This window comes from Monodon monoceros, unplaced genomic scaffold (assembly GCF_005190385.1).
Source record: "Monodon monoceros isolate NGI ecotype Baffin Bay Population unplaced genomic scaffold, NGI_Narwhal_1 Super_Scaffold_7, whole genome shotgun sequence".
NCBI lineage: Eukaryota > Metazoa > Chordata > Mammalia > Artiodactyla > Monodontidae > Monodon > Monodon monoceros.
In genome coordinates this window covers 91,535,110-91,555,186 of record NW_021703784.1, presented here as the reverse complement: position 1 = coordinate 91,555,186, position 20,077 = coordinate 91,535,110, and the positions used below count along the sequence as shown (strand labels likewise).

Genomic DNA, 20,077 nt, shown 5'->3' with positions numbered 1-20,077 from the left:
CTCTGAAAGTTGGCTTGGATATGGTCAGGAAACATGCTCTCAGTCACTTGCCAGGAAGGTTAGAGGAGAATTTGTCTAATTTGTCATAATTTGGACTGTGTCTCCCCAAAATGAGCTTCCCCCAGTAAACTGGACAGTTCTAGTCCAGTTGGCAGCAGAGTTTCTGACTAGGAGATGCTCATGTTGATTAAGGAGAGATGAGGTGCAGATACCTGCACTGGTTCACAGGAAAGCCAGGGGACAAACAGAGTGGCCTGGCAGTCATCCTGGCCAGCAGGGCACTAGGGTGAGCTTGGGTTGCCCGCTCTGCATGAGCAAGCCCTGAGGCTCATGGGCCTGGGGGTGCCCACTATTCTGCCTAAATCCTGCATGGCAGAGGGAAAAGCACAGTCTAGGCATTAGCCTGTGCTGTATGTGCTGGTTCTGCCGTTCATAAGTCCTAGGAAATGACTTCACCTCTTGGAGGCTCAGTTGCCTAGTCTCTACAATGGGAATAGCATCTTGTTTAGGCAGGGCTTCAGGGAGGATTAGGAATTATGTATGAAAAGCTCCTAGGACGGTTATTAAATTGTTCTGGCAGGTTATTAAAGCTCAAAAAACGGGCAACTAAAAAACTAGACCTGTTTTTCTTCATGCGACAGCCATTATATTTGCTCCCTCTGCTTTACAAGTAATGTTGGCAAAAATAGCTTCGCCCTTAATTCCTAGATCTACCACCAGTAAAACACAGCAACAGGTTGGTGCAGTCACTGAGCACGGGCCTCCTTTGCTGGGGTCTGGAATCCTGTCCGGTCCTAACCCTGTACTTTTATTCTATGGCAAGTACCTACTTGACATTTCAGAAGGGACATTATCTTAGTGGTAGAAAGAATAGTTCCGGCATTTGACAGCAAGAAACAAAACCTAAGACTGCTGCTCTCAGGTGAAGAAACCCAGGTGGTGGTCCAGGCTGTCTGCTCAAGAGTAGGAGTTAGTTTCCCTGACAGACATGGCAGTGATGAGGGAAGAGGTGAAATCGGAGCTGATGCGAGGGGAGAGCATGACCCCGGGTCAGGAGGGATGTGGTTAAGACCTGGAGTCATCTGCCAGCCCCGTCACTTGTGGGAACAGAAGAGGAATTTCCCCAGGTCATGCAGCCAACTCATAGCCAAAGCTGGCTGCACCACCCTGGCCAGGTTGTGTTTGTTTGAATTGGAGAAAAGCTAGGGATTGAGTAGGTTTCGTTTTATAGTTATGGTGATTTGTACCTCCCTCACGGGAAGGCTCAGTCAGTATGATGTTCAGATTTCATAAAGCATTTAGCATTTCTTAGAGAAAGGAGCAACACACAGGCAACAACATTTAAGAGACTCTGGTTCAAGAAGCTACAGAGCTTGTCAGAGAACAGCGCCTGGCCAGGCATGGCATTCATTTGCCTTCTGGGGAAGAGCCTGCCCAGCCTTTGGCATTTTATTGTGATCATGGAGATCATCAATCTTACAGCACGGAATGGAAACAAGATCAAAAGCAAGAAGGCTCGGGAAATTTTCCCCACAGGGAGCTAAGGGAAACTCTAACTCTCTCGCCCTACTTTCATCCATTTAAATCCATTCTCTTTCTCTCCAGTTTTTCCTGTCTTGGTTTGGAATTGGCATGCTGCTCCTAAGTCAAGGGGTCAGGAAGACACGTGCTTTTATGATGCAACAAGGGGCAGTCGCTTTGTCTGCTTTGGGAACCCTGGTGACATCAGAGACTAACGCTTTCATCTCGGGAACATGTGTAGAAGAAAACACTGAGTCAGACGAAAGCCTTAGTCATAGGGCTACTGAAATCTAAAGTGAACAGGACTCTTAGGTAACTGAGTCCGTTCCCTGTAGGACTGCTCCCGCTCCTATCTGGCTAGGGTTTAAATGACTCAAGTCATTCTCCAGGGGGAACTAATCTATGTAGAACAGCTGCCACTAGCAGGGCATTTGCTGCTCTTCAGCCGAAATTTCTCATGACATCACTCAATTCTTCCTCCCTTTGAGGGGACAGTTTTCTCTTGTATTTCAAGTAGTCCAGGTGGCTGCTTGGAGATGCACTGGAGAATACCACCTCTGCGCTTTATTCAGAGGCCTGTAACCTGTCTGAGCATATCCTGGGAAGATGGACAGGCAAGGAGGCTCAGTTAAATAAAGTGCTCCCAGAATATGCAGCTTTGCATTACAATAGCACACAAGCCAAGATGTTCAGGAGTCAAGGCAGACTTCAACAAAGCTCTGTTTGGGTTTTAGCAGCTGTCTGCCTACGCAAGGCTCCAGAGTCACTGACTCATATTTATATCTCCACTTTGCTAAAGGCACAAGGAACAAACATGTGTGGATTTACCCCGGAGGCAAAGTCCATTCATATTTCTTCAAATGAAGCAGGAGAGGGCAGAAAAAAAACTGCTTATGGACAAAATCATCTGTGAACACAGCCACAGCAGTTTTTAACTTGCCTAAAGAAAATATGTGATTTCAAAACATGACTAGGGATTACTGTTCCCACAGTAAACATATTACAAACATGAACTGTAGGCTGTCGTTTAATAGGACTCCAAGCTGGGAAGCAAATCCCATCCACATCTTCCAAACAGCCACACCATGAGAGCAGCTGGACCAGTCTCCGGAAGTTTCTTCATGGTGGAAGGTTTGCTCGGTCTCAGCACAGCTTCCCTCTCCAAGACCTCACATCACCAGTGCGCCCCTCAAGGGTCAGGATAAACTGTCCGAAAGGTCAAGTTTATTCTTGGTTCTCTAGAATGGTACTCCTTGGGCACTCGATGCTAAATGGAAATATGAATAACTCTGACATACACACACTTACACTTTTATTCCAAAGCAATTTAAAACTTATTTATGAGGACATAGACATGTTTCAATTTTATCTCCCGTCAATGAGCAGCAATAGCTCTTTTAAGTCTTGTGGAGAAAGGTCTCCTTCTCTGAAACAAATCTCCACCACCACCCTCACTGTGATATGTCAGCACCCTCACAGGGAGACAATTTCATTTTTTCTAAGTGTTGCTCTTCCTCTCAGCCTCCTGCCATTTTTCCAAAGCTCAAAAGAAAACACATAAATGGCTGAGATCACAGACAGGCATGAGATTCCCCTCTCATGCTAAGTGTTCTTAATTTGCACACCTTAAAAATGGCCTGGCCTAAGCTATGGAGCTGTGCAGCCCCCATATGCTAGCCACTGGCTGCCTGAAGCTCTAAGTTAATTAAAAATTCAGTTCTTCAGCACACTAGCCATATCTCAAGAGATCAACAGTCATGTGTAGAGTGGCTACCACATTGGGCTACACAGATACAGAGTATTTCCATCCTCACAGGAATTTCTAGTGGACACTGCTGCTGTAGAGGGCCATTTTGACTGTCAGGACAATCAAAACCCCTTGGAAATGATGTCAGTTTATTGCCTCTTGCTCATTATAAAAGCCACTTGCTTTTCACCACGTCTAATATAGAAATTAATAATCGCAAGCCAGTCAGGAAACAGCCTCTACATGACAGCAAATCCACGTTACTTGCATGTTCTCACCTGCCAGTCTGCTTGGGTGGCTCCTTCCATGAGTAACAAGGTCCCGTGAGCCAAGGGTAACTTCACTCTGTCCACATATGTGTAGTCCCCATTCTCTTCCTAGAAAACAGCATTCATTGCACTGAATTTTTTTGCTTGTGTGATCAAGATGCTGCAACAGAACATGACACTGGTCGAAGAAATGCCAGCCTCCACTCAGCCAGACTGGCTCTGTCACTTGGCGGCTGACTGGCCTTAGGCAGGTTACTTCACCTCTCTGTTCCTGAATTTACTCACTTGTAAAATGAGGATGACGAGAGTACCTGCCACACAGGGCTGCTGTGAGCCTCAACTTACATATGTGAGAATTACTTGCAGACTGGTACGTATTAGGTACAGCATAACAGCTATTAGTATTAGTATTATCAGCATTCAAAATGCAGAAAAGCACATTCTGGCCTATGAAGGAATTCAAAGTCATTTATACAATAATTCTTTACATCTGCCTTATTCTGTGCCCTGTGTTTTGACATAGTGTTAGGAGAATAGGCTTTCAAACAAGACATGGTGTGATGAGTTTTGACCCCCTTCTCATAATTTATGCTAATTCACTAATTGGTACCTATGTTAAAACTAGTCACAACTCTTCCGATAGCTATTTTGGTATTTTGGAGATATATTTTTGTTTCTTTCCAGAACAGTCAACAACAAGATTTTCTCAAAGAAGGGAGCTCTGCTGTGACCAGAACAGTGTTGCTAAACTGAGACTGGCTGTGTAAGCCTTTGAGAATGGATCGCAACTCTGGAGCACCTAGGATACAAATGCCTGTATTTACATTGCCCCTTTCTTCCAGAGCTCAAAGTCAATTCACGTCCAACACCATAATGAAGCCTCCCAGCGCGGGCTGCAATATGGCCAACAGGTGGTGTCACTCCTCCTCCGCCGCTGTCACAGGGGCACATTAAACAACTTCCTTGCTCACAGCAACAAAGAGCACATCAAGAATTGAGACAGGGACAGACCCAAGTTTCCTGACTTCTTCACCTCCATTCCGGGCAGATTCGTCCATTCATCTGCTTCACTTCCAATGCAAGAGATTACGTTTGGGTTACTACAGGATTAATTTCACTGCAGTGCTGTGTTTATGTTTATTATCGTAGGGGTACTTCTGAGAATGTAACTGTTTACAATGATTTCCCCCAGGAAAATCAAAATCAAAACAAAATGAACTTCCATAAACAGTCTAGGTTCCCGTCCCCAGCCCTTGGCAGTGACTTTGTCAAGCACTGTCATAACTTTATAAGCAGAAGATATATGCAATGTTTGAAATAACTTTTGGTCTCAGTGACTGATTTTGTGTCTGCCACCTTTTGCCTTCCAGTAATAAGTAAGCACCAAAACATTTACCTCTGACCCCTCAGCCAACCAGTGGGAAGGTGACCCTGTCCTCAGGTAGCCCAGCTCCATCTCAGAAAAGCAAAAGGTTGCTCTCTGAGAAAAGTATTCCAGACAGAGGAGATGTATGTTCTACTGAAGAAAAGATATCAGAAGGGAGTGCATCGTTCATGAAATCAGAGGGTCCAAGGCTCCTTGATTTAGGCTGTAAAGTCAGTTACCAGATCAAGGTTCAACACAGCTAGAAACAGAACTGTTGCTGCCCTCTATATACTCCAGAAGTACAACGGGGCCTTAATCTATAAACCAAGCACAGACACTAAGACAGGAGAGTGCAGTGGACAGGAAAGACACTTAACACAACAGGAAGAGAATCCTGAGATGAAGATCTCTTAGAACATTAAAACGTTATTGGGATAACACTGTACCTCAACTACACTTCAATTTAAAAAAAGAAAAAAATACACTACGGAGGAAAAGCATGTTCTAGGAAGAAGGAATTGTATATGCAACAGCCCAGAGGCCAAGAAACCAAGCCCCATCCTGTGTACACAGGTCTGTGAGACCAGGGAGCACGTGTAAGGAGTAATTTGGAGAAGTTAGAAAAGTTAAGAGCCAGCATTTTCTCATCCAGTGTTGCTCTGCCAAAGCCACTGTAATAAAATGCAAATTTGATCTCAGAATTCCTCTCCCTTGCTTAAAATACTTTAATGACATCCCAAAGGTTTCAGGATGAAGTTCAAATCCATTAGCTTGGCACCCAAGGCTCCTGATGACCTGCGTGCTCCTTCTCTTTAGTTTCAGCTCCTACATCTCTCTCACGGGCACCCTGTGCTCCAAATAAATGGAACTACTTACAGTTTTCCGAACATGAAAAAAAAAAACACCATTATTGGGGAGGAGGGAGTGCTAAGGCCAGTGGAAGAGAAGAGGGGAGCACTGTAACTCTACCTGGAAACATGAAGCAGGAGTAGACCCAGCAAGTGAAAGAGAATTCCAAATGCAAGAGGGAAACATCAGCATGGACGGAAAGTGATGGTCAACAGAGCCACATTTCCCTCACTATTCCTAAGATCTGAGGTTTTCAAATGAGAGAAAGCCTCAGGTTGGTTTGAAACACATTACATCCAGTACAACCATTAGTTGTACCAAAGAGCAAAAGAGGGTGAGCCTTCACTTGGCAGGGGGCTACTCTCATCAGTCCCTGAAGGAGACAGTGATACCAGCACACTTACAGCGAGAGGTGATGTCATTACTTTGCTGCTTGTTATTCGTTCCTTCCAACACCCTTGGCTTAGGAAGTACACTCCTAATTCACAGAAGGAGACAGAAGGGAGGGCAGGGGATTCTATCAAGGCAACACAGAGCTCACGAATGCTTCCTTCCCGAGACCAGAGCAGCAACAGACCAAAGAGCCACGCTTTAACTTAACCAAGATACACAGAGACTTTTTCCACTGAGGAAGCAGGTAAAAGGCCAGAGGAACTCACGTGGCTAAGCATAAGGGCTCAGTTGATAAATGGATAAGCGACAGTGGAAGCACAGTTAGAACTGTTTAGAGGAATGCACTCACGGCCATTAAGCGTGGTTAAGTTACCCAAACACTGCTCTGTAACCCTTTTGATTTACTCACGTCTTTCTTCAAAACAAAACAAAACACACCCATTAAAAAGCCATGGCTTAGGATAAAATTTTCCATTCCTGATCCCAGTTAAAAGAAACTTTTAGGGTCACAGTCAGTCTACAGGGTGGGTTTTGCTGTTGATATTCTTGGTTTTCCACACACTTGAAACCTCACAAGTAGATGGAAAAAGCAACAAAAAAAATTTTTTTTTTATATTAATGTTAACATTCTCACTCCCTCCTCAACCAGAGCCAATTCATCTGAATGCTTAATTATAATTTCCAGTGAATGCTGGGGTTTTCCAAAGTTCCATAACTTTCACCAAGATCTCAGCCTATTCAGTTTCCTTTAGAAAAATGTTATTTAGGGACTTCCCTGGTGGTCCAGTGGTTAAGACTCCGCACTCCCAATGCAGGGGGCCAGGGTTCAATCCCTGGTCAGGGAACTAGATACGACATGCCGCAACTAGGAGCCCACACGCCGCAAATAAAAATCCCGCGTGCCACAACTAAGACCCGGCACAGCCAAATAAATAAATATTTTTAAAAAAATGCTATTTAGGAAAAAAAAAAGCCTGGGTGTATATTGTTATATCTTTACAAACCACCCAACAGATAAGAAATCTAAACATTTTTCTTTTCACTGGAAAGGAAACGTCACACTGTATGAGATCTATGTAGATTTTTCATGTAATTGCGCCTTTCCTGTCCTAAAAAAGGTGTCTTAGAAATTATAGGGTTGGCCAAAAAGTCCCTTTGGTTTTTAAGTAAAAATAAAAGACACTTTTCATTTTCACCAAGAACTTTATTGAACAACATATTCACCCTTTTGTTCCACTACCTTCTACCATTTTCCAGGCAACTTCATAATTCCATCCTCCCAAAACTTTTAATCTTTTTGGGCAAAGAACTGTTCCAGGTGCCTTTTACAGTCTTCCAGGGAAGTGAAATTTTTTCCATTAAGAGAATTTTGTAAAGACCGAAATAAATGGAAATCCGAAGGTGCAATGTCTGGTGAATACAGCAGATGAACCAGAACTTCCCAGCCAAGCTGTAACAGTTTTCGCCTGGTCATCAAAGAAACATGTGGTCTTGCACTATCTTGATGGAAGATTATGCGTTCTCTGTTGACTAATTCTGGACACTTTTCGTCAAGTGCTGCTTTCAGTTGGTCTAACTGGGAGCAGTATTTGTTGGAATTTATCACTTGGTTTTCTGAGGAGCTCATAAGAGAGGACTCCCTTCCAATCCCACCATATACACAACATCAACTTTGGACCAGCCTCTGGTGTGGTTGGCAGGGGTTCATTTTGCTCGCCCCACGATCTCTTCTGTTCCACATTATTGTACAGTATCCACTTTTCACTGCCCATCACAATTTATTTTAAAAATGGAACATTTCCATATGTTTAAGTAGAGAATTGCACGCGGAAATACGGTCAAGGTTTTTTTCGCTTAACTTATGTGGAACCCAAACATCAAAGCGATGAACATAACCAAGCTGGTGCAAATGATTTTCAATGCTTGATTTGGATATTTTGAGTATGTCGGCTATCTCCCACATGGTATAATGTTGATTGTTCTCAATTAACATCTCAATTTGATCGCTATTAACTTCAACTGGTCTACCCGGCTGTGGAGCATCGTCCAGCAAGAAATCTCCAGCATGAAACTTCGAAAACCACTTTTGACACGTTCGATCAGTCACAGCACCTTCTCCATATACTGCATGAATATTTTTTTGTGTTTCAGTTGTGTTTTTATCTTTCTTAAAATAATAAAGCATAATATGCTGAAAATGTTGCTTTCCCCCATCATTAATATTAAAATGGCTACACAAAAATTCACCAATTTTGATTTTTTTTTAATGCACACTGACATGACAGCTGTCACAATACAATCTAACAAAATTGTTTCAAATGAAGTTAAAGACAACTAAGCGCTACTAGAGCCATCTTATGAAGAAAAACAAACAAACCTTTTGACCAAGCCTATACAAACATCAGTGCTTGAAAATCATCATTGGCATAGTTTTTTTTCCTACTATAAAAGTAACATAAGTTCCCTAGAGTAACTGACACACTTGTAATTACCTGTTCAATGTCTGCCTTCTTGATCTCTGATAATAAACTCCGTGAGGGCTATGCTGTCTTTCCCTTTTGAAATACACTCAATGCCTAACACACATATCAATAAATATGTCCTGAATGACTGAGGAAAAGCACCAAGAAAATATAGAAATCACCTTTAATCCCGTCATCCAGAATTCATACAACACATACACAGGGAATATTCTACACATACAATCGTGCACTCATTTTTAACATTGTATTGTGAGCATTTTCTACATCTTAGATGTACTGTATTTTAAAAATATGGCTGTATAATACTCCTCTGTATGAACACATCCTTCCTCCTTTAAACTCACAAATTATTTTTTGACCACCTACATATGTTAGGCACTACGCTAGTGCTAAGGACATAGCAGTTAGGTACACATGGTTGGAAACAGAGATTTTAATATACCAGTAACACTTTAAAAAAAAAAAAAAGAAAGGAAAGAAAAACCTACTACAAGTAGATCTTGGACTAAACATCTCTGAGTATATTTCCAGGATATATTCTTTAAAGTGGAATAACTGGATCTAAGGGTATGAACTTGAAGGCACTTTGACTTATACATCAAACTGCTTTAAGAAGGCTGTGGCAATTTATAATTCCAGCAAGAAAATGTGACAGCACCTGCCTTCTGAGCGCATCACCGGTATGGAACGTTATCAATTGGCAAAAAAAATTAGGGAAAAATGGCAATTCATTCTTCAAACATAGAGTTCTTTAATTACTAACCAAGTCCACCGTTTTTTCACATGGCTATTTGCTGTTTGCATTTCTTCTACTGTAAACTCTGTTCGTGTCTTTTGTCCGTCGTTCTATGGGGTGTTAATGTTTTTCTTATTGATCTGTAACCATGTACAGTAAGATATCTTCCCTTTGTTATACTTTCTATAAATATTTTTCTCATTTGCTATTTGCGTTTTAACTGCATTTATGATATTTAACACAGAATAGCTCAAAAATTTTTACAGTCAACTCTACTGATCTTTCTTTGGCTCTCCTTCATGGTTTTTTCCCGTCTTCAGGAAACTTAAATATACAACTGCAATTCCTTTCAGTTAAAAAAAAAGTATATTTTTTAGATTTAACTCTTTAATCCACCGAGAGTTGGCTCCCCACTTCCTTGCCCCAAGTTTCTTTTCATAACAATTTCCAGGTACTTAAACCAAGGCACCCTGCTAGGCTTTCTGGACATGATCAACCATGGTGTACACTGCTAAAGTACCAGGCATATTAGGGACCATTTGCACCCAGTATTGCTAATCCTCACCACAACCCTGTAAGGGACATGATACTCTCCTTTGTATTATAAGCAAAGGAAGCTGGAGGGAAAGTACGTTTCTAAGGCAAAAGGCTGGCTAGAGGCATGTAGGCAAGTATTTGAACTTAGATCTGCCTGGCTCTAAAGCCTGTATTTTCTCCACCGTGCTGTGCTCTCCAAAGTTCTCTCTCTTTCTTCTGAAATCCTGTAACTATTTCCTATCTGAATTATATGGCACCCTGACTACACTGTAAGGGTCACAAACATCAGCAAGCAGCATGAACAAGGGGCGTGGGCCAGGTACAACACAGTGGGGAGTGGGGACCATGGAGAAGTGGAGAGCACAGGGCCTGCACACAGGTGGGAGCCGCTCTGCAGCTCCCTCACCGTTCCCCTGGAGTTGCCCGACCTTCTAGGGTTTTCCAGGGAAACTGATAACGGGATTTTTATATGAAATCTCCTGAGTTATAAATTTTGGCAACTAACTCAGTTTCTTTAAAAACCCTGGGAAGTATATAAACAAAACAAGTCTGAGGACCAGTTTCCGCTTAAGAGCTACCCAACTGAGCCGCTGGTGGACCCCTCACATGACTCCTTCTTTTATGCCCATGTCTTGTCATCGTATGTAAGCTCCCAAGCAAGGCCACATGTTATCTGCCAGGCTTCTTTGATGCCCCTTTGACATTCCACATGGTAGTGCCTGAAACAAAGCTCAGGACAGATATGCTGCTTCAGGTATCATATTCTTAATCTCAGTGATCCCAACACAATCAGAAAAGGCCATGGACGCAAAATATGCTTCCAAATTAATGATCTTAGTCAACAGCGAGACATTTGGTTTTCCAAGTCATCTCTGATCTCCTAGGTGAGCTACTTACTAGAAATTTTTCCATCTTCTTACTAAGAAGATGCTTATAAAAACAAAACACGAGCAGAAAGGTCAAACAAAACAAAGTAGAAGCCCTCTACCTGTTTCTCATTTCCCAAACTCACAGGAAGCACCCGACATACACTAACTATTATTAGTTTCTTCATTGGAGGCATCAGGAAAGGCTTCGAGGCTACAGTGGGCCCTTGAAGCCTGGAGAAGACTTAAGTTAATGAGAAGGTGGAGAGCATGCCAAAGGAGCAAAGAGATAGTTCAGCGGAATAGTGCAATCGCACAGGGAACAGTGAGACACCAAAGTCGGTGGGGCATAGATTATGTAAAGATTTGACAGTCTGGCTGAGGAGTTTACATTTACGATTTGTTCCAGTAGGAGCAAATAAAGACTTTTGAGTTGGAAAACAAAGTGATGAAAGCAGTGAGCTCAATCCTGGCTCTCTGTGCCTCTTTCTCTCTTCTTCTGCCCTGAATTGATAATGGTGCAATTCCATAGCTTTACATATTATCTAGATTATTAGTTTCAATTCAGTTCAACAAATAATTGTCTGTGTAATGTGGAGCAAGCGATAGAACACGGTGCCTCAGCCACCTCACCTGTACCATGGGGATAACAGCACTATCAACTTGACAAGATTACTGGAGGCTGCATGTAAAGCACTTAGAACAAAGCCAGGCACAGAGTCAGTACTATACACTTGTTATTGATCACCATCCCTTTACTGTTGTTATTGCTGTTGTTATCCTGACAATTCCCAAATGATACCTCTAGCACAGACCTGTCATGTGAAGCCCAGACTTCATAGACAATGTCCTACTTTACATTTGGAAGTCTCAAGTATCTCGAACATACCATGTAGCAGAGGGAACTCTTGATTCCCTCTACAGACCCTCCCTAAATAAGAGCAAAATAAAAAGCAAAACCCCCTGCTCCTTCTCCCTCTGAGTAAACAGCACCTCCATCCACCAACTGCTCAAGCCAGAAACCTGGTTCACCCTCCAAAACATACCTCAAATTCATTCACTTTGTTCTTCCCCACTGCCACCATCTGAGTCCAAATCAGCAGTCTCCCACTAAAAATACGGAAACGGGGCTTCCCTGGTGGCGCAGTGGTTGAGGGTCTGCCTGCCGATGCGGGGGACGCGGGTTCGCACCCCGGTCGGGGAGGATCCTGCATGCCGCGGAGCGGCTGGGCCCGTGAGCCATGGCCACTGGGCCTGTGCGTCCGGGGTCTGTGCTCCACGGCGGGAGGGGCCGCAGCAGTGAGAGGCCCGCGTACCACAAAAACACAAAAAAACAAAATAAAAATATGGAAACAACCTTTTTATTTTATTTTTAAATAAAATACACACACACACACACACACACACACTGCTAAAGGCTGGGACGTAATGATAAACAAGACAGAAGTCGACCTTGCCTATACAGCATTTACAATCTACTGCTAGCTCATAATTTCCTAAAAAGTAATGTAGACAAAGATAACAGAATCGAAGACAACCTTGAATATCCATATTTAAGGGGTGTAAAGGGAAAAAAACCTCAAAGGAGGCAGAGAAGTAGCAATGAGAAAAGTGTAAGAATAGCTAAGATAATACAATATTTCAGAAGCCAATAAGAGAAAGAAAAGGCAGCTAACAGATGGCTAAGTTTCAGGCAGAGAGGTGCTGGACACTGGTGACCAACGTTACAAAGAAGAGGAGAATGATGATTGAGAAAAGGCCAGAGTATTCGCTCTTTAGGACAGTGGTATAGTATATTAGCAGTGTGGTGGGATGGAGCTACAGAGCAGGTGTTCCAAAAGTAAGTTAAGTTGTAGGAAAGGGAAACTGCAGATAGAGACAACTTATCCCAGAATCCATGCTTCAAAATCAAGAAAAAACCAAGATGTTAGACTGCCTGCAGAATCACGCAAAGGGTTTTCTCAAGATGGTAACAGATAGAATAGGAATTTCCCTAGCTCTCCAGCCCAAGGATCAGATACATGGTAGAGCTGCTTGACAAGTATGGTCAAGGCATTTTTGCAGACTGAAATGATATTTGAAAACTAAATGCCAGCATGTGCTACAGCTACTTAGCCTGCTGGAGCCAAGTGTCCCTTTACTTACCCTACCTCCCAACTTATGGCCATGCCAAAATGTTCCCCTCTCCTCTTTTTTAATCATTTCTTTCCAGCTTGTTTTCCTAATCAAATTGTGGTGTCGCTTTGCCCTTGAGAACCTGGCTGGCTTCTAGACAGCTTCATCGATCATCAAAGCTTGCAGCTATATTTGGACAGAAAAGTTGTTCCTACAGCACTGATGTAAGAACACAGCTGGACTTTTTGTTCATAGTGGTAATGTATCTTTTAAATCTGACATAAACAAAACATATTAGTTACGGAAATTATGGAGACAGAATAAAGCTAGGACCTCACAAAGTCATCTCTGCAGTTAGTCTACTGACTCAAACCACGCTTGCAAAGATGGCATCCTCGATATCAATCTGGAAAACATTACTTTAGACAAAGAAGCAGCTGTTTCTGAAATAAGATCTGCTAAAGGAAGAGGCTAACTGGAAAAGCACAGATTTGAAATGACCGAGGTTATCTGTTCAAAACAGCTTTGAGCTCGCTTGCCACACACAAATCTTTGGGTTTTTATCAAACTCTTTTCCTGACTTTTGACATGGATTTGGCATGGAAGGTTCTAGCCAGGTGAGTGAGAATACTAAGTACGAGGGACTGGCACGTGCAATCAATCATCCTCTACCGGGCGAACCCAGTGATTGTAAAAGGCAAATGCAGTTTACAGTGAAACACCTGCCGACAGTGTTCGCTGTTCAGATTTGTTGTTGATATAGTATCGGTGGTGGGGTGTGGGTCAGAAGTTACTGAATTTAAGCAAAAACAAGCTTGGCTTTACACTGACTGTTACGGTCATTCTAGCCACACTGAATGTGCCTTAATGTAATGAAGATGCCATTCTTGGTGATATAATGTTTCCAAGCAATGAAACTTAAAGGAACTGCTATTTTGAAAGAGCTTCCACTCAACACTGTAGCACCAGAAATAAACACTCTCTTTCCTCAAAGAGCGTACAGAACAAATTCCACGAAGCCTGACATCCAGCTAACCCCAGCCACCAGCAAAAGTGCAGGGTTCTCCAGTCATCCATCAAAACAGAACATTCATTCCCAAACCATTCCGGGACATAACCTGATCAGACATAATCTCCCACACCCACCCCTGCGCCCTTCCACTGTGTCCGCTGGAATTCTCATTCAGTGATGAGCAAACACCCCCCTAGATCCTCAACCTCATGTGCTCTGAAGGATCCCTCTACTTCCTTGTCCTAATCAAGAACTAGGTCTCTGCAGAAGATTCCAAATTCCCTGAAACTCTCTCTCCTCTGGAAGCTGATCACGTCTCTCATATCTACAGAGCCAGGGGATACTCCTTATTAACACTTTCAGACCATTATTCCCATGCCTCTCTTAAAAATACCTGCTCCTCTGAGCTCCTGTCGTTAAAGCTGTCCACCTCCCTTCTTCTCTGCCTTGGTCCCAGGAAGTATAACAACCTCCTAATTGGTCTCCTGGCTTCCACGCTTGCTCCTATCTAGCCCGAGCTCCACGCAGTAGCAACTGACCTTGTAAAATTTCAATCGGAACATGTCACTCTTCTGCTTAACACATTTCAATGGCTTCTTGATGTACTTAAAATAAAATCCGCTCCTTCCTGAGGCTCAAGAGTCTCTGCGTGATCTGGCCCTGCCCCACTCCTCCCATCTCATCACTCGCTACTCTGCTCGCTTGCTCACTCTGCTCCACTGTGGGGCCTTCTCCTCCTTCCTCAAACTCACTAAGCTCTTTTCTACCTCAGCTAAGCAGTCATCCACCATGAAAATGTGGCTTATGAAAGATGGAAAAATTACCAGAAGGCTTAGGAACAGTTTTTTAGAGTATGGCAAAGTGGAGGGGAAAAAACTCTACCATTGAGACAACGTTTAAAAAAAAGTTTGCAAGCAGATCCCATACCTAATTGGGGCACACAGAAACCTGACGAATCCCTTTGGAAAAGGTTGTTCTCCCAAGACGAAAAGTACTATCAGTGGCAATACGAAACTGGGAGGCTCTCTGCAAAAATTAATTATTGCCAGTGGCAGTCAGGACATGGATTCTAGCCTGAGACGAGGCCCCAAGGAAGCAAATCATGATTCCAACTCCCGAAAGGTCTTGTGTCGGTAGAGAATTCAGGTCCTACCAGGACTATTTATCTTTATCTGCTTAAACATGCACAAATTAATTTCCCACTCACTCACTTATGCTCTCCAAACCACTGCATGACCCTACAGATAGGAGCTCAAAAACTCAGCCACCATTCCTGACCCACAGGCCACTTTACCCTCTCAGAGTCTCCCTTGTACTCCCTCAGTGAATGCCATTCACAGTCCAAGGCAAACTTGGAGGTTGGCTGTTTTCTTTTTCGATTTCCACATATGAAAAGTCACCGTAGCATCCACCATTCATAACAGCTTAAAAATTCACTGATTACTGCACCAACTTTCATAGTGCCTTTCACGGGAAAACTTCTCTGTTACTCCCATAAAGTAGCTACCAATTATCATCCCCATTTACAAAAAAGGACTAAGTATAAACGAGGCGGATAAGTGCTTTTTACAAACGTCAGTAAATAGGAAACAAAACCTGATTTTCTAAATTTCGTTAAGGAATGTATTAAAAAGATGACGGTTATCAACAATTTCTTTCAAGTAGGTCTTGTAATCTCTCCGAACAGATGCTGTAATCAGAAGATGGGCTAATGAGAAGTGCGGATGCCCGGAAGAGCCGCCGCGGGGGTTCTGGCTGAGGCAGCAGTCCAGTCACCACTCCATGAAATACTACACAGTCCAGTTCATCCAGTTTTCAAAGGTAAGCTAGTCAGTTTATATTATTTTGGATTCCAATAGCCTCACTTCTTCCACAGTCCTGGAAAAATATTGGTATTTATGATCAAACCGACCTTTTCATACTCCACACTTCCCAGTAGTGTGTAAAAAACCAATTGGCAAGGGAGGTACTAGGAACCCAAACGCACTGGGAACTCTCAGAACCCCTACCATTACAAGTAGTTTTACAACCATCTCTTTTGGTGATTATGAACAGAGTTCACATCCTTCAGAAGGTGCTAGAGAGAGGAATGGTTAGAGAAACGTCCAACTGGCCTCAACTCAATCACCTCGAGATGGATAGAAGCCCCTCACGTTTTCAGGATTCAGCTGAAGGACAGAGCTTACGCACGGGTAATTTTCTAGAAAACAAGGCTTTTGGCATCCAAACCTTCAGTGCATCACAAACTTCCTATTATCTAATACCCACACCCCCCAACTCAGCCATCACTGTTTCTATGGTAACCGACAGAGAAATAGCAGCCTGCCAAATGGCTTTTGTAGTTCCTTTTCCAGCTTGTTTTTCAGTATAGAATTAAAACTATACTGGGAAAAGGACCAGACTAATCTTTACAACAGGGACACGATGCAGTTTGAAAAGTACAACTGGGTTTGGGACACGAGCGTAGAAAAGCTTTAACGAGCCCAGCTTGGGAGAATAAAAAAAAGTTCTTGGGGCTTCCCTGGTGGCACAGTGGTTAAGAACTCACCTGCCAATGCAGGGGACATGGGTTCGAGCCCTGGTCCAGGAAGAACCCACATGCCACGGAGCAACTAAGCCCGTACGCCACAACTACTGAGCCTGCGCTCTAGAGCCCGTGAGCCACAACTACTGAGGCCCGCACGCCTACAGCCTGTGCTCCGCAACAAGAGAAGCCACCACAGTGAGAAGCCCGCGCACCACAACGAAGAGTAGCCCCCGCTCGCTGCAACTAGAGGAAGCCTCTGCGCAGCAACAAAGACCCAATGCAGCCCAAAAATAAATAAATTTACAAAAAAAAAAAAGGTTCTTAGTTTCTAAAAAATGTCTACTGAGGTATATTTGGAAAGCTTTACTTTTGTCTTAAGACAGTGTATCCTGACATTGGCCTGAAGATGGATATGATGCTATTCATTCAGGTTGAACTGAATTAACAAAAGAAGGGATGGGGTGAATGGAAGAGCAAGTCTACTATGCCCCCAAGTACCTTATTATCATTAAAGGAAGTGGTAATCGGCTCTAAAATCAAAATGAATGAGCAGGAGTTGACAAACTTGGACCAGAGGACAGTGAAACGAGGACCAGCATCTTGGAGTGAATGTTTAATCCTAGGGGTGATGCATGCATGAAGCTGCCTGAGCCATCTGCATGAACCAGAGGGGCAGTGATGCTTAGGAAACAAAGATCTCCTTACCATCTCAGCACAGCGAGAAATTGTTAGGAATGCAGTGTGTGGAACTGGGGCAGCTTTCAGAAGATCAGCAGCTATAGAGAACTACTACTTAAGGTGCCAGACTGCAAAACAAACAGCTGCTGCAGGGGTGGAGGAGTTTGAATGTTAAAAAAAAAAAAAAGGCTAATTCTCTTTGAAAGTGGCCCCAAACAGATGCTTTTCTGTCTCAAAACTGCATACTTGAATGAGGTACAGGCAATCTCACGATTCCTCTATGTCAGCTTTAGGTGAGAAACTTTGACTCAAGTCAAGCAGGTATTACCTTCTTCTCCTCTGATAGTTTAAAACGAACTGGATTTTGAAAGAGAGGCCCTCCCACAACCTCTAGCACACTCCAAATGTCTTGATGACAGACATGAAAATTACAATCTATAGTGGCATAGCGAGACAGCTTCCTAGGAGCTACAGAAAGTCAAGACTCCTACAAATTCCACACAGAAGACTAATTTATACTTTCTATTTTATGCTTTTACTTTGAGTTGTACAATATGAATCATGAGCCATGTTCTCAAAGCTATCACCACAGTTGAGAAAGAAAAGTAGACTGATTTGCAATAAACTTTTCCTTTCAATCCTTCAGAAAAGGGGTCATTATCCTGTGATAAGGATGATGTACTCTAAGATACATTTCCAAGGATGTCAACTCAAAGAAAGGCTTCTGCACTTTAAGTTTAGCTAGATTTGTGGAGCCCATGATTTTTAAAATCTGTTAAAGAAACTTGAAGAAATCCTTCCAAAAGTTTAAACCTGGGTTTTGATTATCCAAGAATGGACTTTATGCGTTCTGGAGGAAAAAAGTAATTTTTAAACTGTATTCATTAATGCATGATTATAATGTCCCCATCTTAAACAAAGCCAGATTTGAAGGAATACACAACTGCATCAAATTCAATCATAGTTAAGACTATGCTGGAAGCCAAAACTTATTAGAGTCAGTAAGCTGACATACTGACACATTTATATTTCTTCCCAAATCTGTTTCCTCAGTCAACTTTGTTTCAGACAAATTTTCTTACTTATCAGATGTGTATTTTCATCAAATCAGCTACCATAGTTATAGTGCAGACTCCCCTGCTACTAGTGGACAATTAAAGGGACTTAACCACATTTTCAGTGTTTCATGGCCTGTGCTTTCACTCATGTTCACCAAAATAGACTCTAAGAAGCCTTGAGAAGACAATGTTTCAGTAAGTATGGTCACAGAGATTTTGTTCCAAATGGTTGCCCTCAGAAACAATGCTAAGTGGTGGTTACATTTTCCATCCACACATGAACCTAAAACGTAACTGAATTATATTACCAAGAAATAGCTCTTGATCACCATGAATACGTTTTTATATGAGAAAATGAAGACCTTCAGCTGCCTAGAGGGGAAAAGGAATAGTGGTATTCTGGGCACCGGAACACTGTTAACGCTTAATAGTTGGAAACTGCTGGTACAGCAAAATTTATTATCCAGAAAGCATGCTTTGGGAATTTTTAAGCTTAAAATCTATAAACAGGTCAAAAACGTTTTTAAAAAGGGACGATGGTGGTGGTGGTGAATGTACGTGTACAGAGAAGCAGTAACTGAATACTTAAATACTTGGCAACAAAGAAAATAACAGCAAAGACTCGGAGACTCGGATTACACCGAAGATTATACTGGACACACTACAGCTTGTTTTCCAATCAGAAAGCTGGACGGATAACTCTGGGAGGGGGGCAGAGCACTAGCACGGGCCAGATCAGGAGCTCCAGGAGGGGAAAGATGACTTCACCTTACTTATCCATTGCTATAGCCCAGCTCCCAGGACCATGCCTGGCAAAAAGTTTGCGTTCTATATGCCTGGCTTGAGAAGAGGGTCTGAACTTTAAAATGAGACACGTGGTGTTCCTCCACTATTCATACAACAGGAGACTTATTAAGGGCGGGATGAATTCTTCACATGTGTGAACTTGGGATTTAACTGAGTGGAAGCCTACATATGAAAGCATAACCATACCTTGCTTCTCAGGTGGTACTCCCTGGTACATGAGAAGGCTGACTGCCAGTGAAACCGTGAAGGCTATTCAAAGTGCTCAGGGAGCAAGTTCACTCAGTAAGTCACTGGCAACTGACAATCCCTCACTAACACAGACTTAAAGTTTCTGCGCAAACAAAAGCAAAGAAAACCCAGTCAACAGAAAATATACCAATGAAAGGTGCTTAATGGCATAAATGCAAAACAACACAATATGCTTCAAAATTCCATGCTTGGAAACCCAAATACGTGTCAGAAAAACAGCCCGAAGAAGTATATCTGATGCAGAACAGACACAAGCACTGACTGCCTGATAATTATGTGGTCTGGATTAGGTCATACTCAAAACACAGCCTTGTAGGCCTTCCACACTGACTGGGTCTGGTTTAATGTTATAAACAAAATGACTGGGAACCTTGGTTAGAAAAAAACCACAAATCCTGGAAATAAGATAATTTGGTAGAGATTTGCTCTTTTCTTAGAGTTTCTACTATCCTTCTATCTACCTTAGTCCTAAAGTTCTATACTTTTTGATTTAAAAACACTAACAGCCCTCGTATCCCTCAAATGTCTTGTAACATAGGTAAGAGCTGGGCTGGACAGCTAAAGTTATTCTACAGTTTAGCCACTGCTTGCCTGATGATCTGGCTTGAATTTCCTCTCTGAAAGAGTCACAGAGCCACCTGGATTTCAGGAACAGGCTAAGAAGGCAATGAGGATGCCTGTGATGCTCTCTCACAAAAGAGAGGCAACACTGCCATGAAGATCACTTACTTAAAATTTCAGGGGTATCTTCCTTGAGACTCCCTTCCTTTGCCTCCTTGCCCCCACTAACTTGAACCTTGCATTTATAAGCCCTCCTTCCTAGCATTTATCGTAATTCCAATTACTTGAGTAATTAGTAGTATC

The 20,077-nt window shown here is 42.6% G+C and overlaps 1 protein-coding gene across 3 annotated transcripts in view; it reads right to left on the bottom strand.

Annotated features, from left to right (window-relative positions):
- ALKBH3 (alkB homolog 3, alpha-ketoglutaratedependent dioxygenase) overlaps positions 1–20,077 on the bottom strand; it is a 147,167-nt gene that overhangs the window by 109,896 nt on the left and 17,194 nt on the right. Inside the window, exons 9-10 of one of the 3 annotated variants that reach the window (XM_029207889.1) lie at positions 3,547–3,645; positions 2,278–2,788 (exon numbers count right to left, since the gene is read on the bottom strand). The exons of 1 other annotated variant lie outside the window; for it this stretch is intronic. In XM_029207889.1, the coding sequence (XP_029063722.1) occupies positions 2,711–2,788; positions 3,547–3,645 (177 nt within the window). In that variant the 3' untranslated portion in view covers positions 2,278–2,710. Of the gene's footprint in view, positions 1–2,277; positions 2,789–3,546; positions 3,646–16,631; positions 19,296–20,077 lie in introns of those variants that run through there. One more of the 3 variants, XM_029207892.1, reaches the window with a different exon arrangement.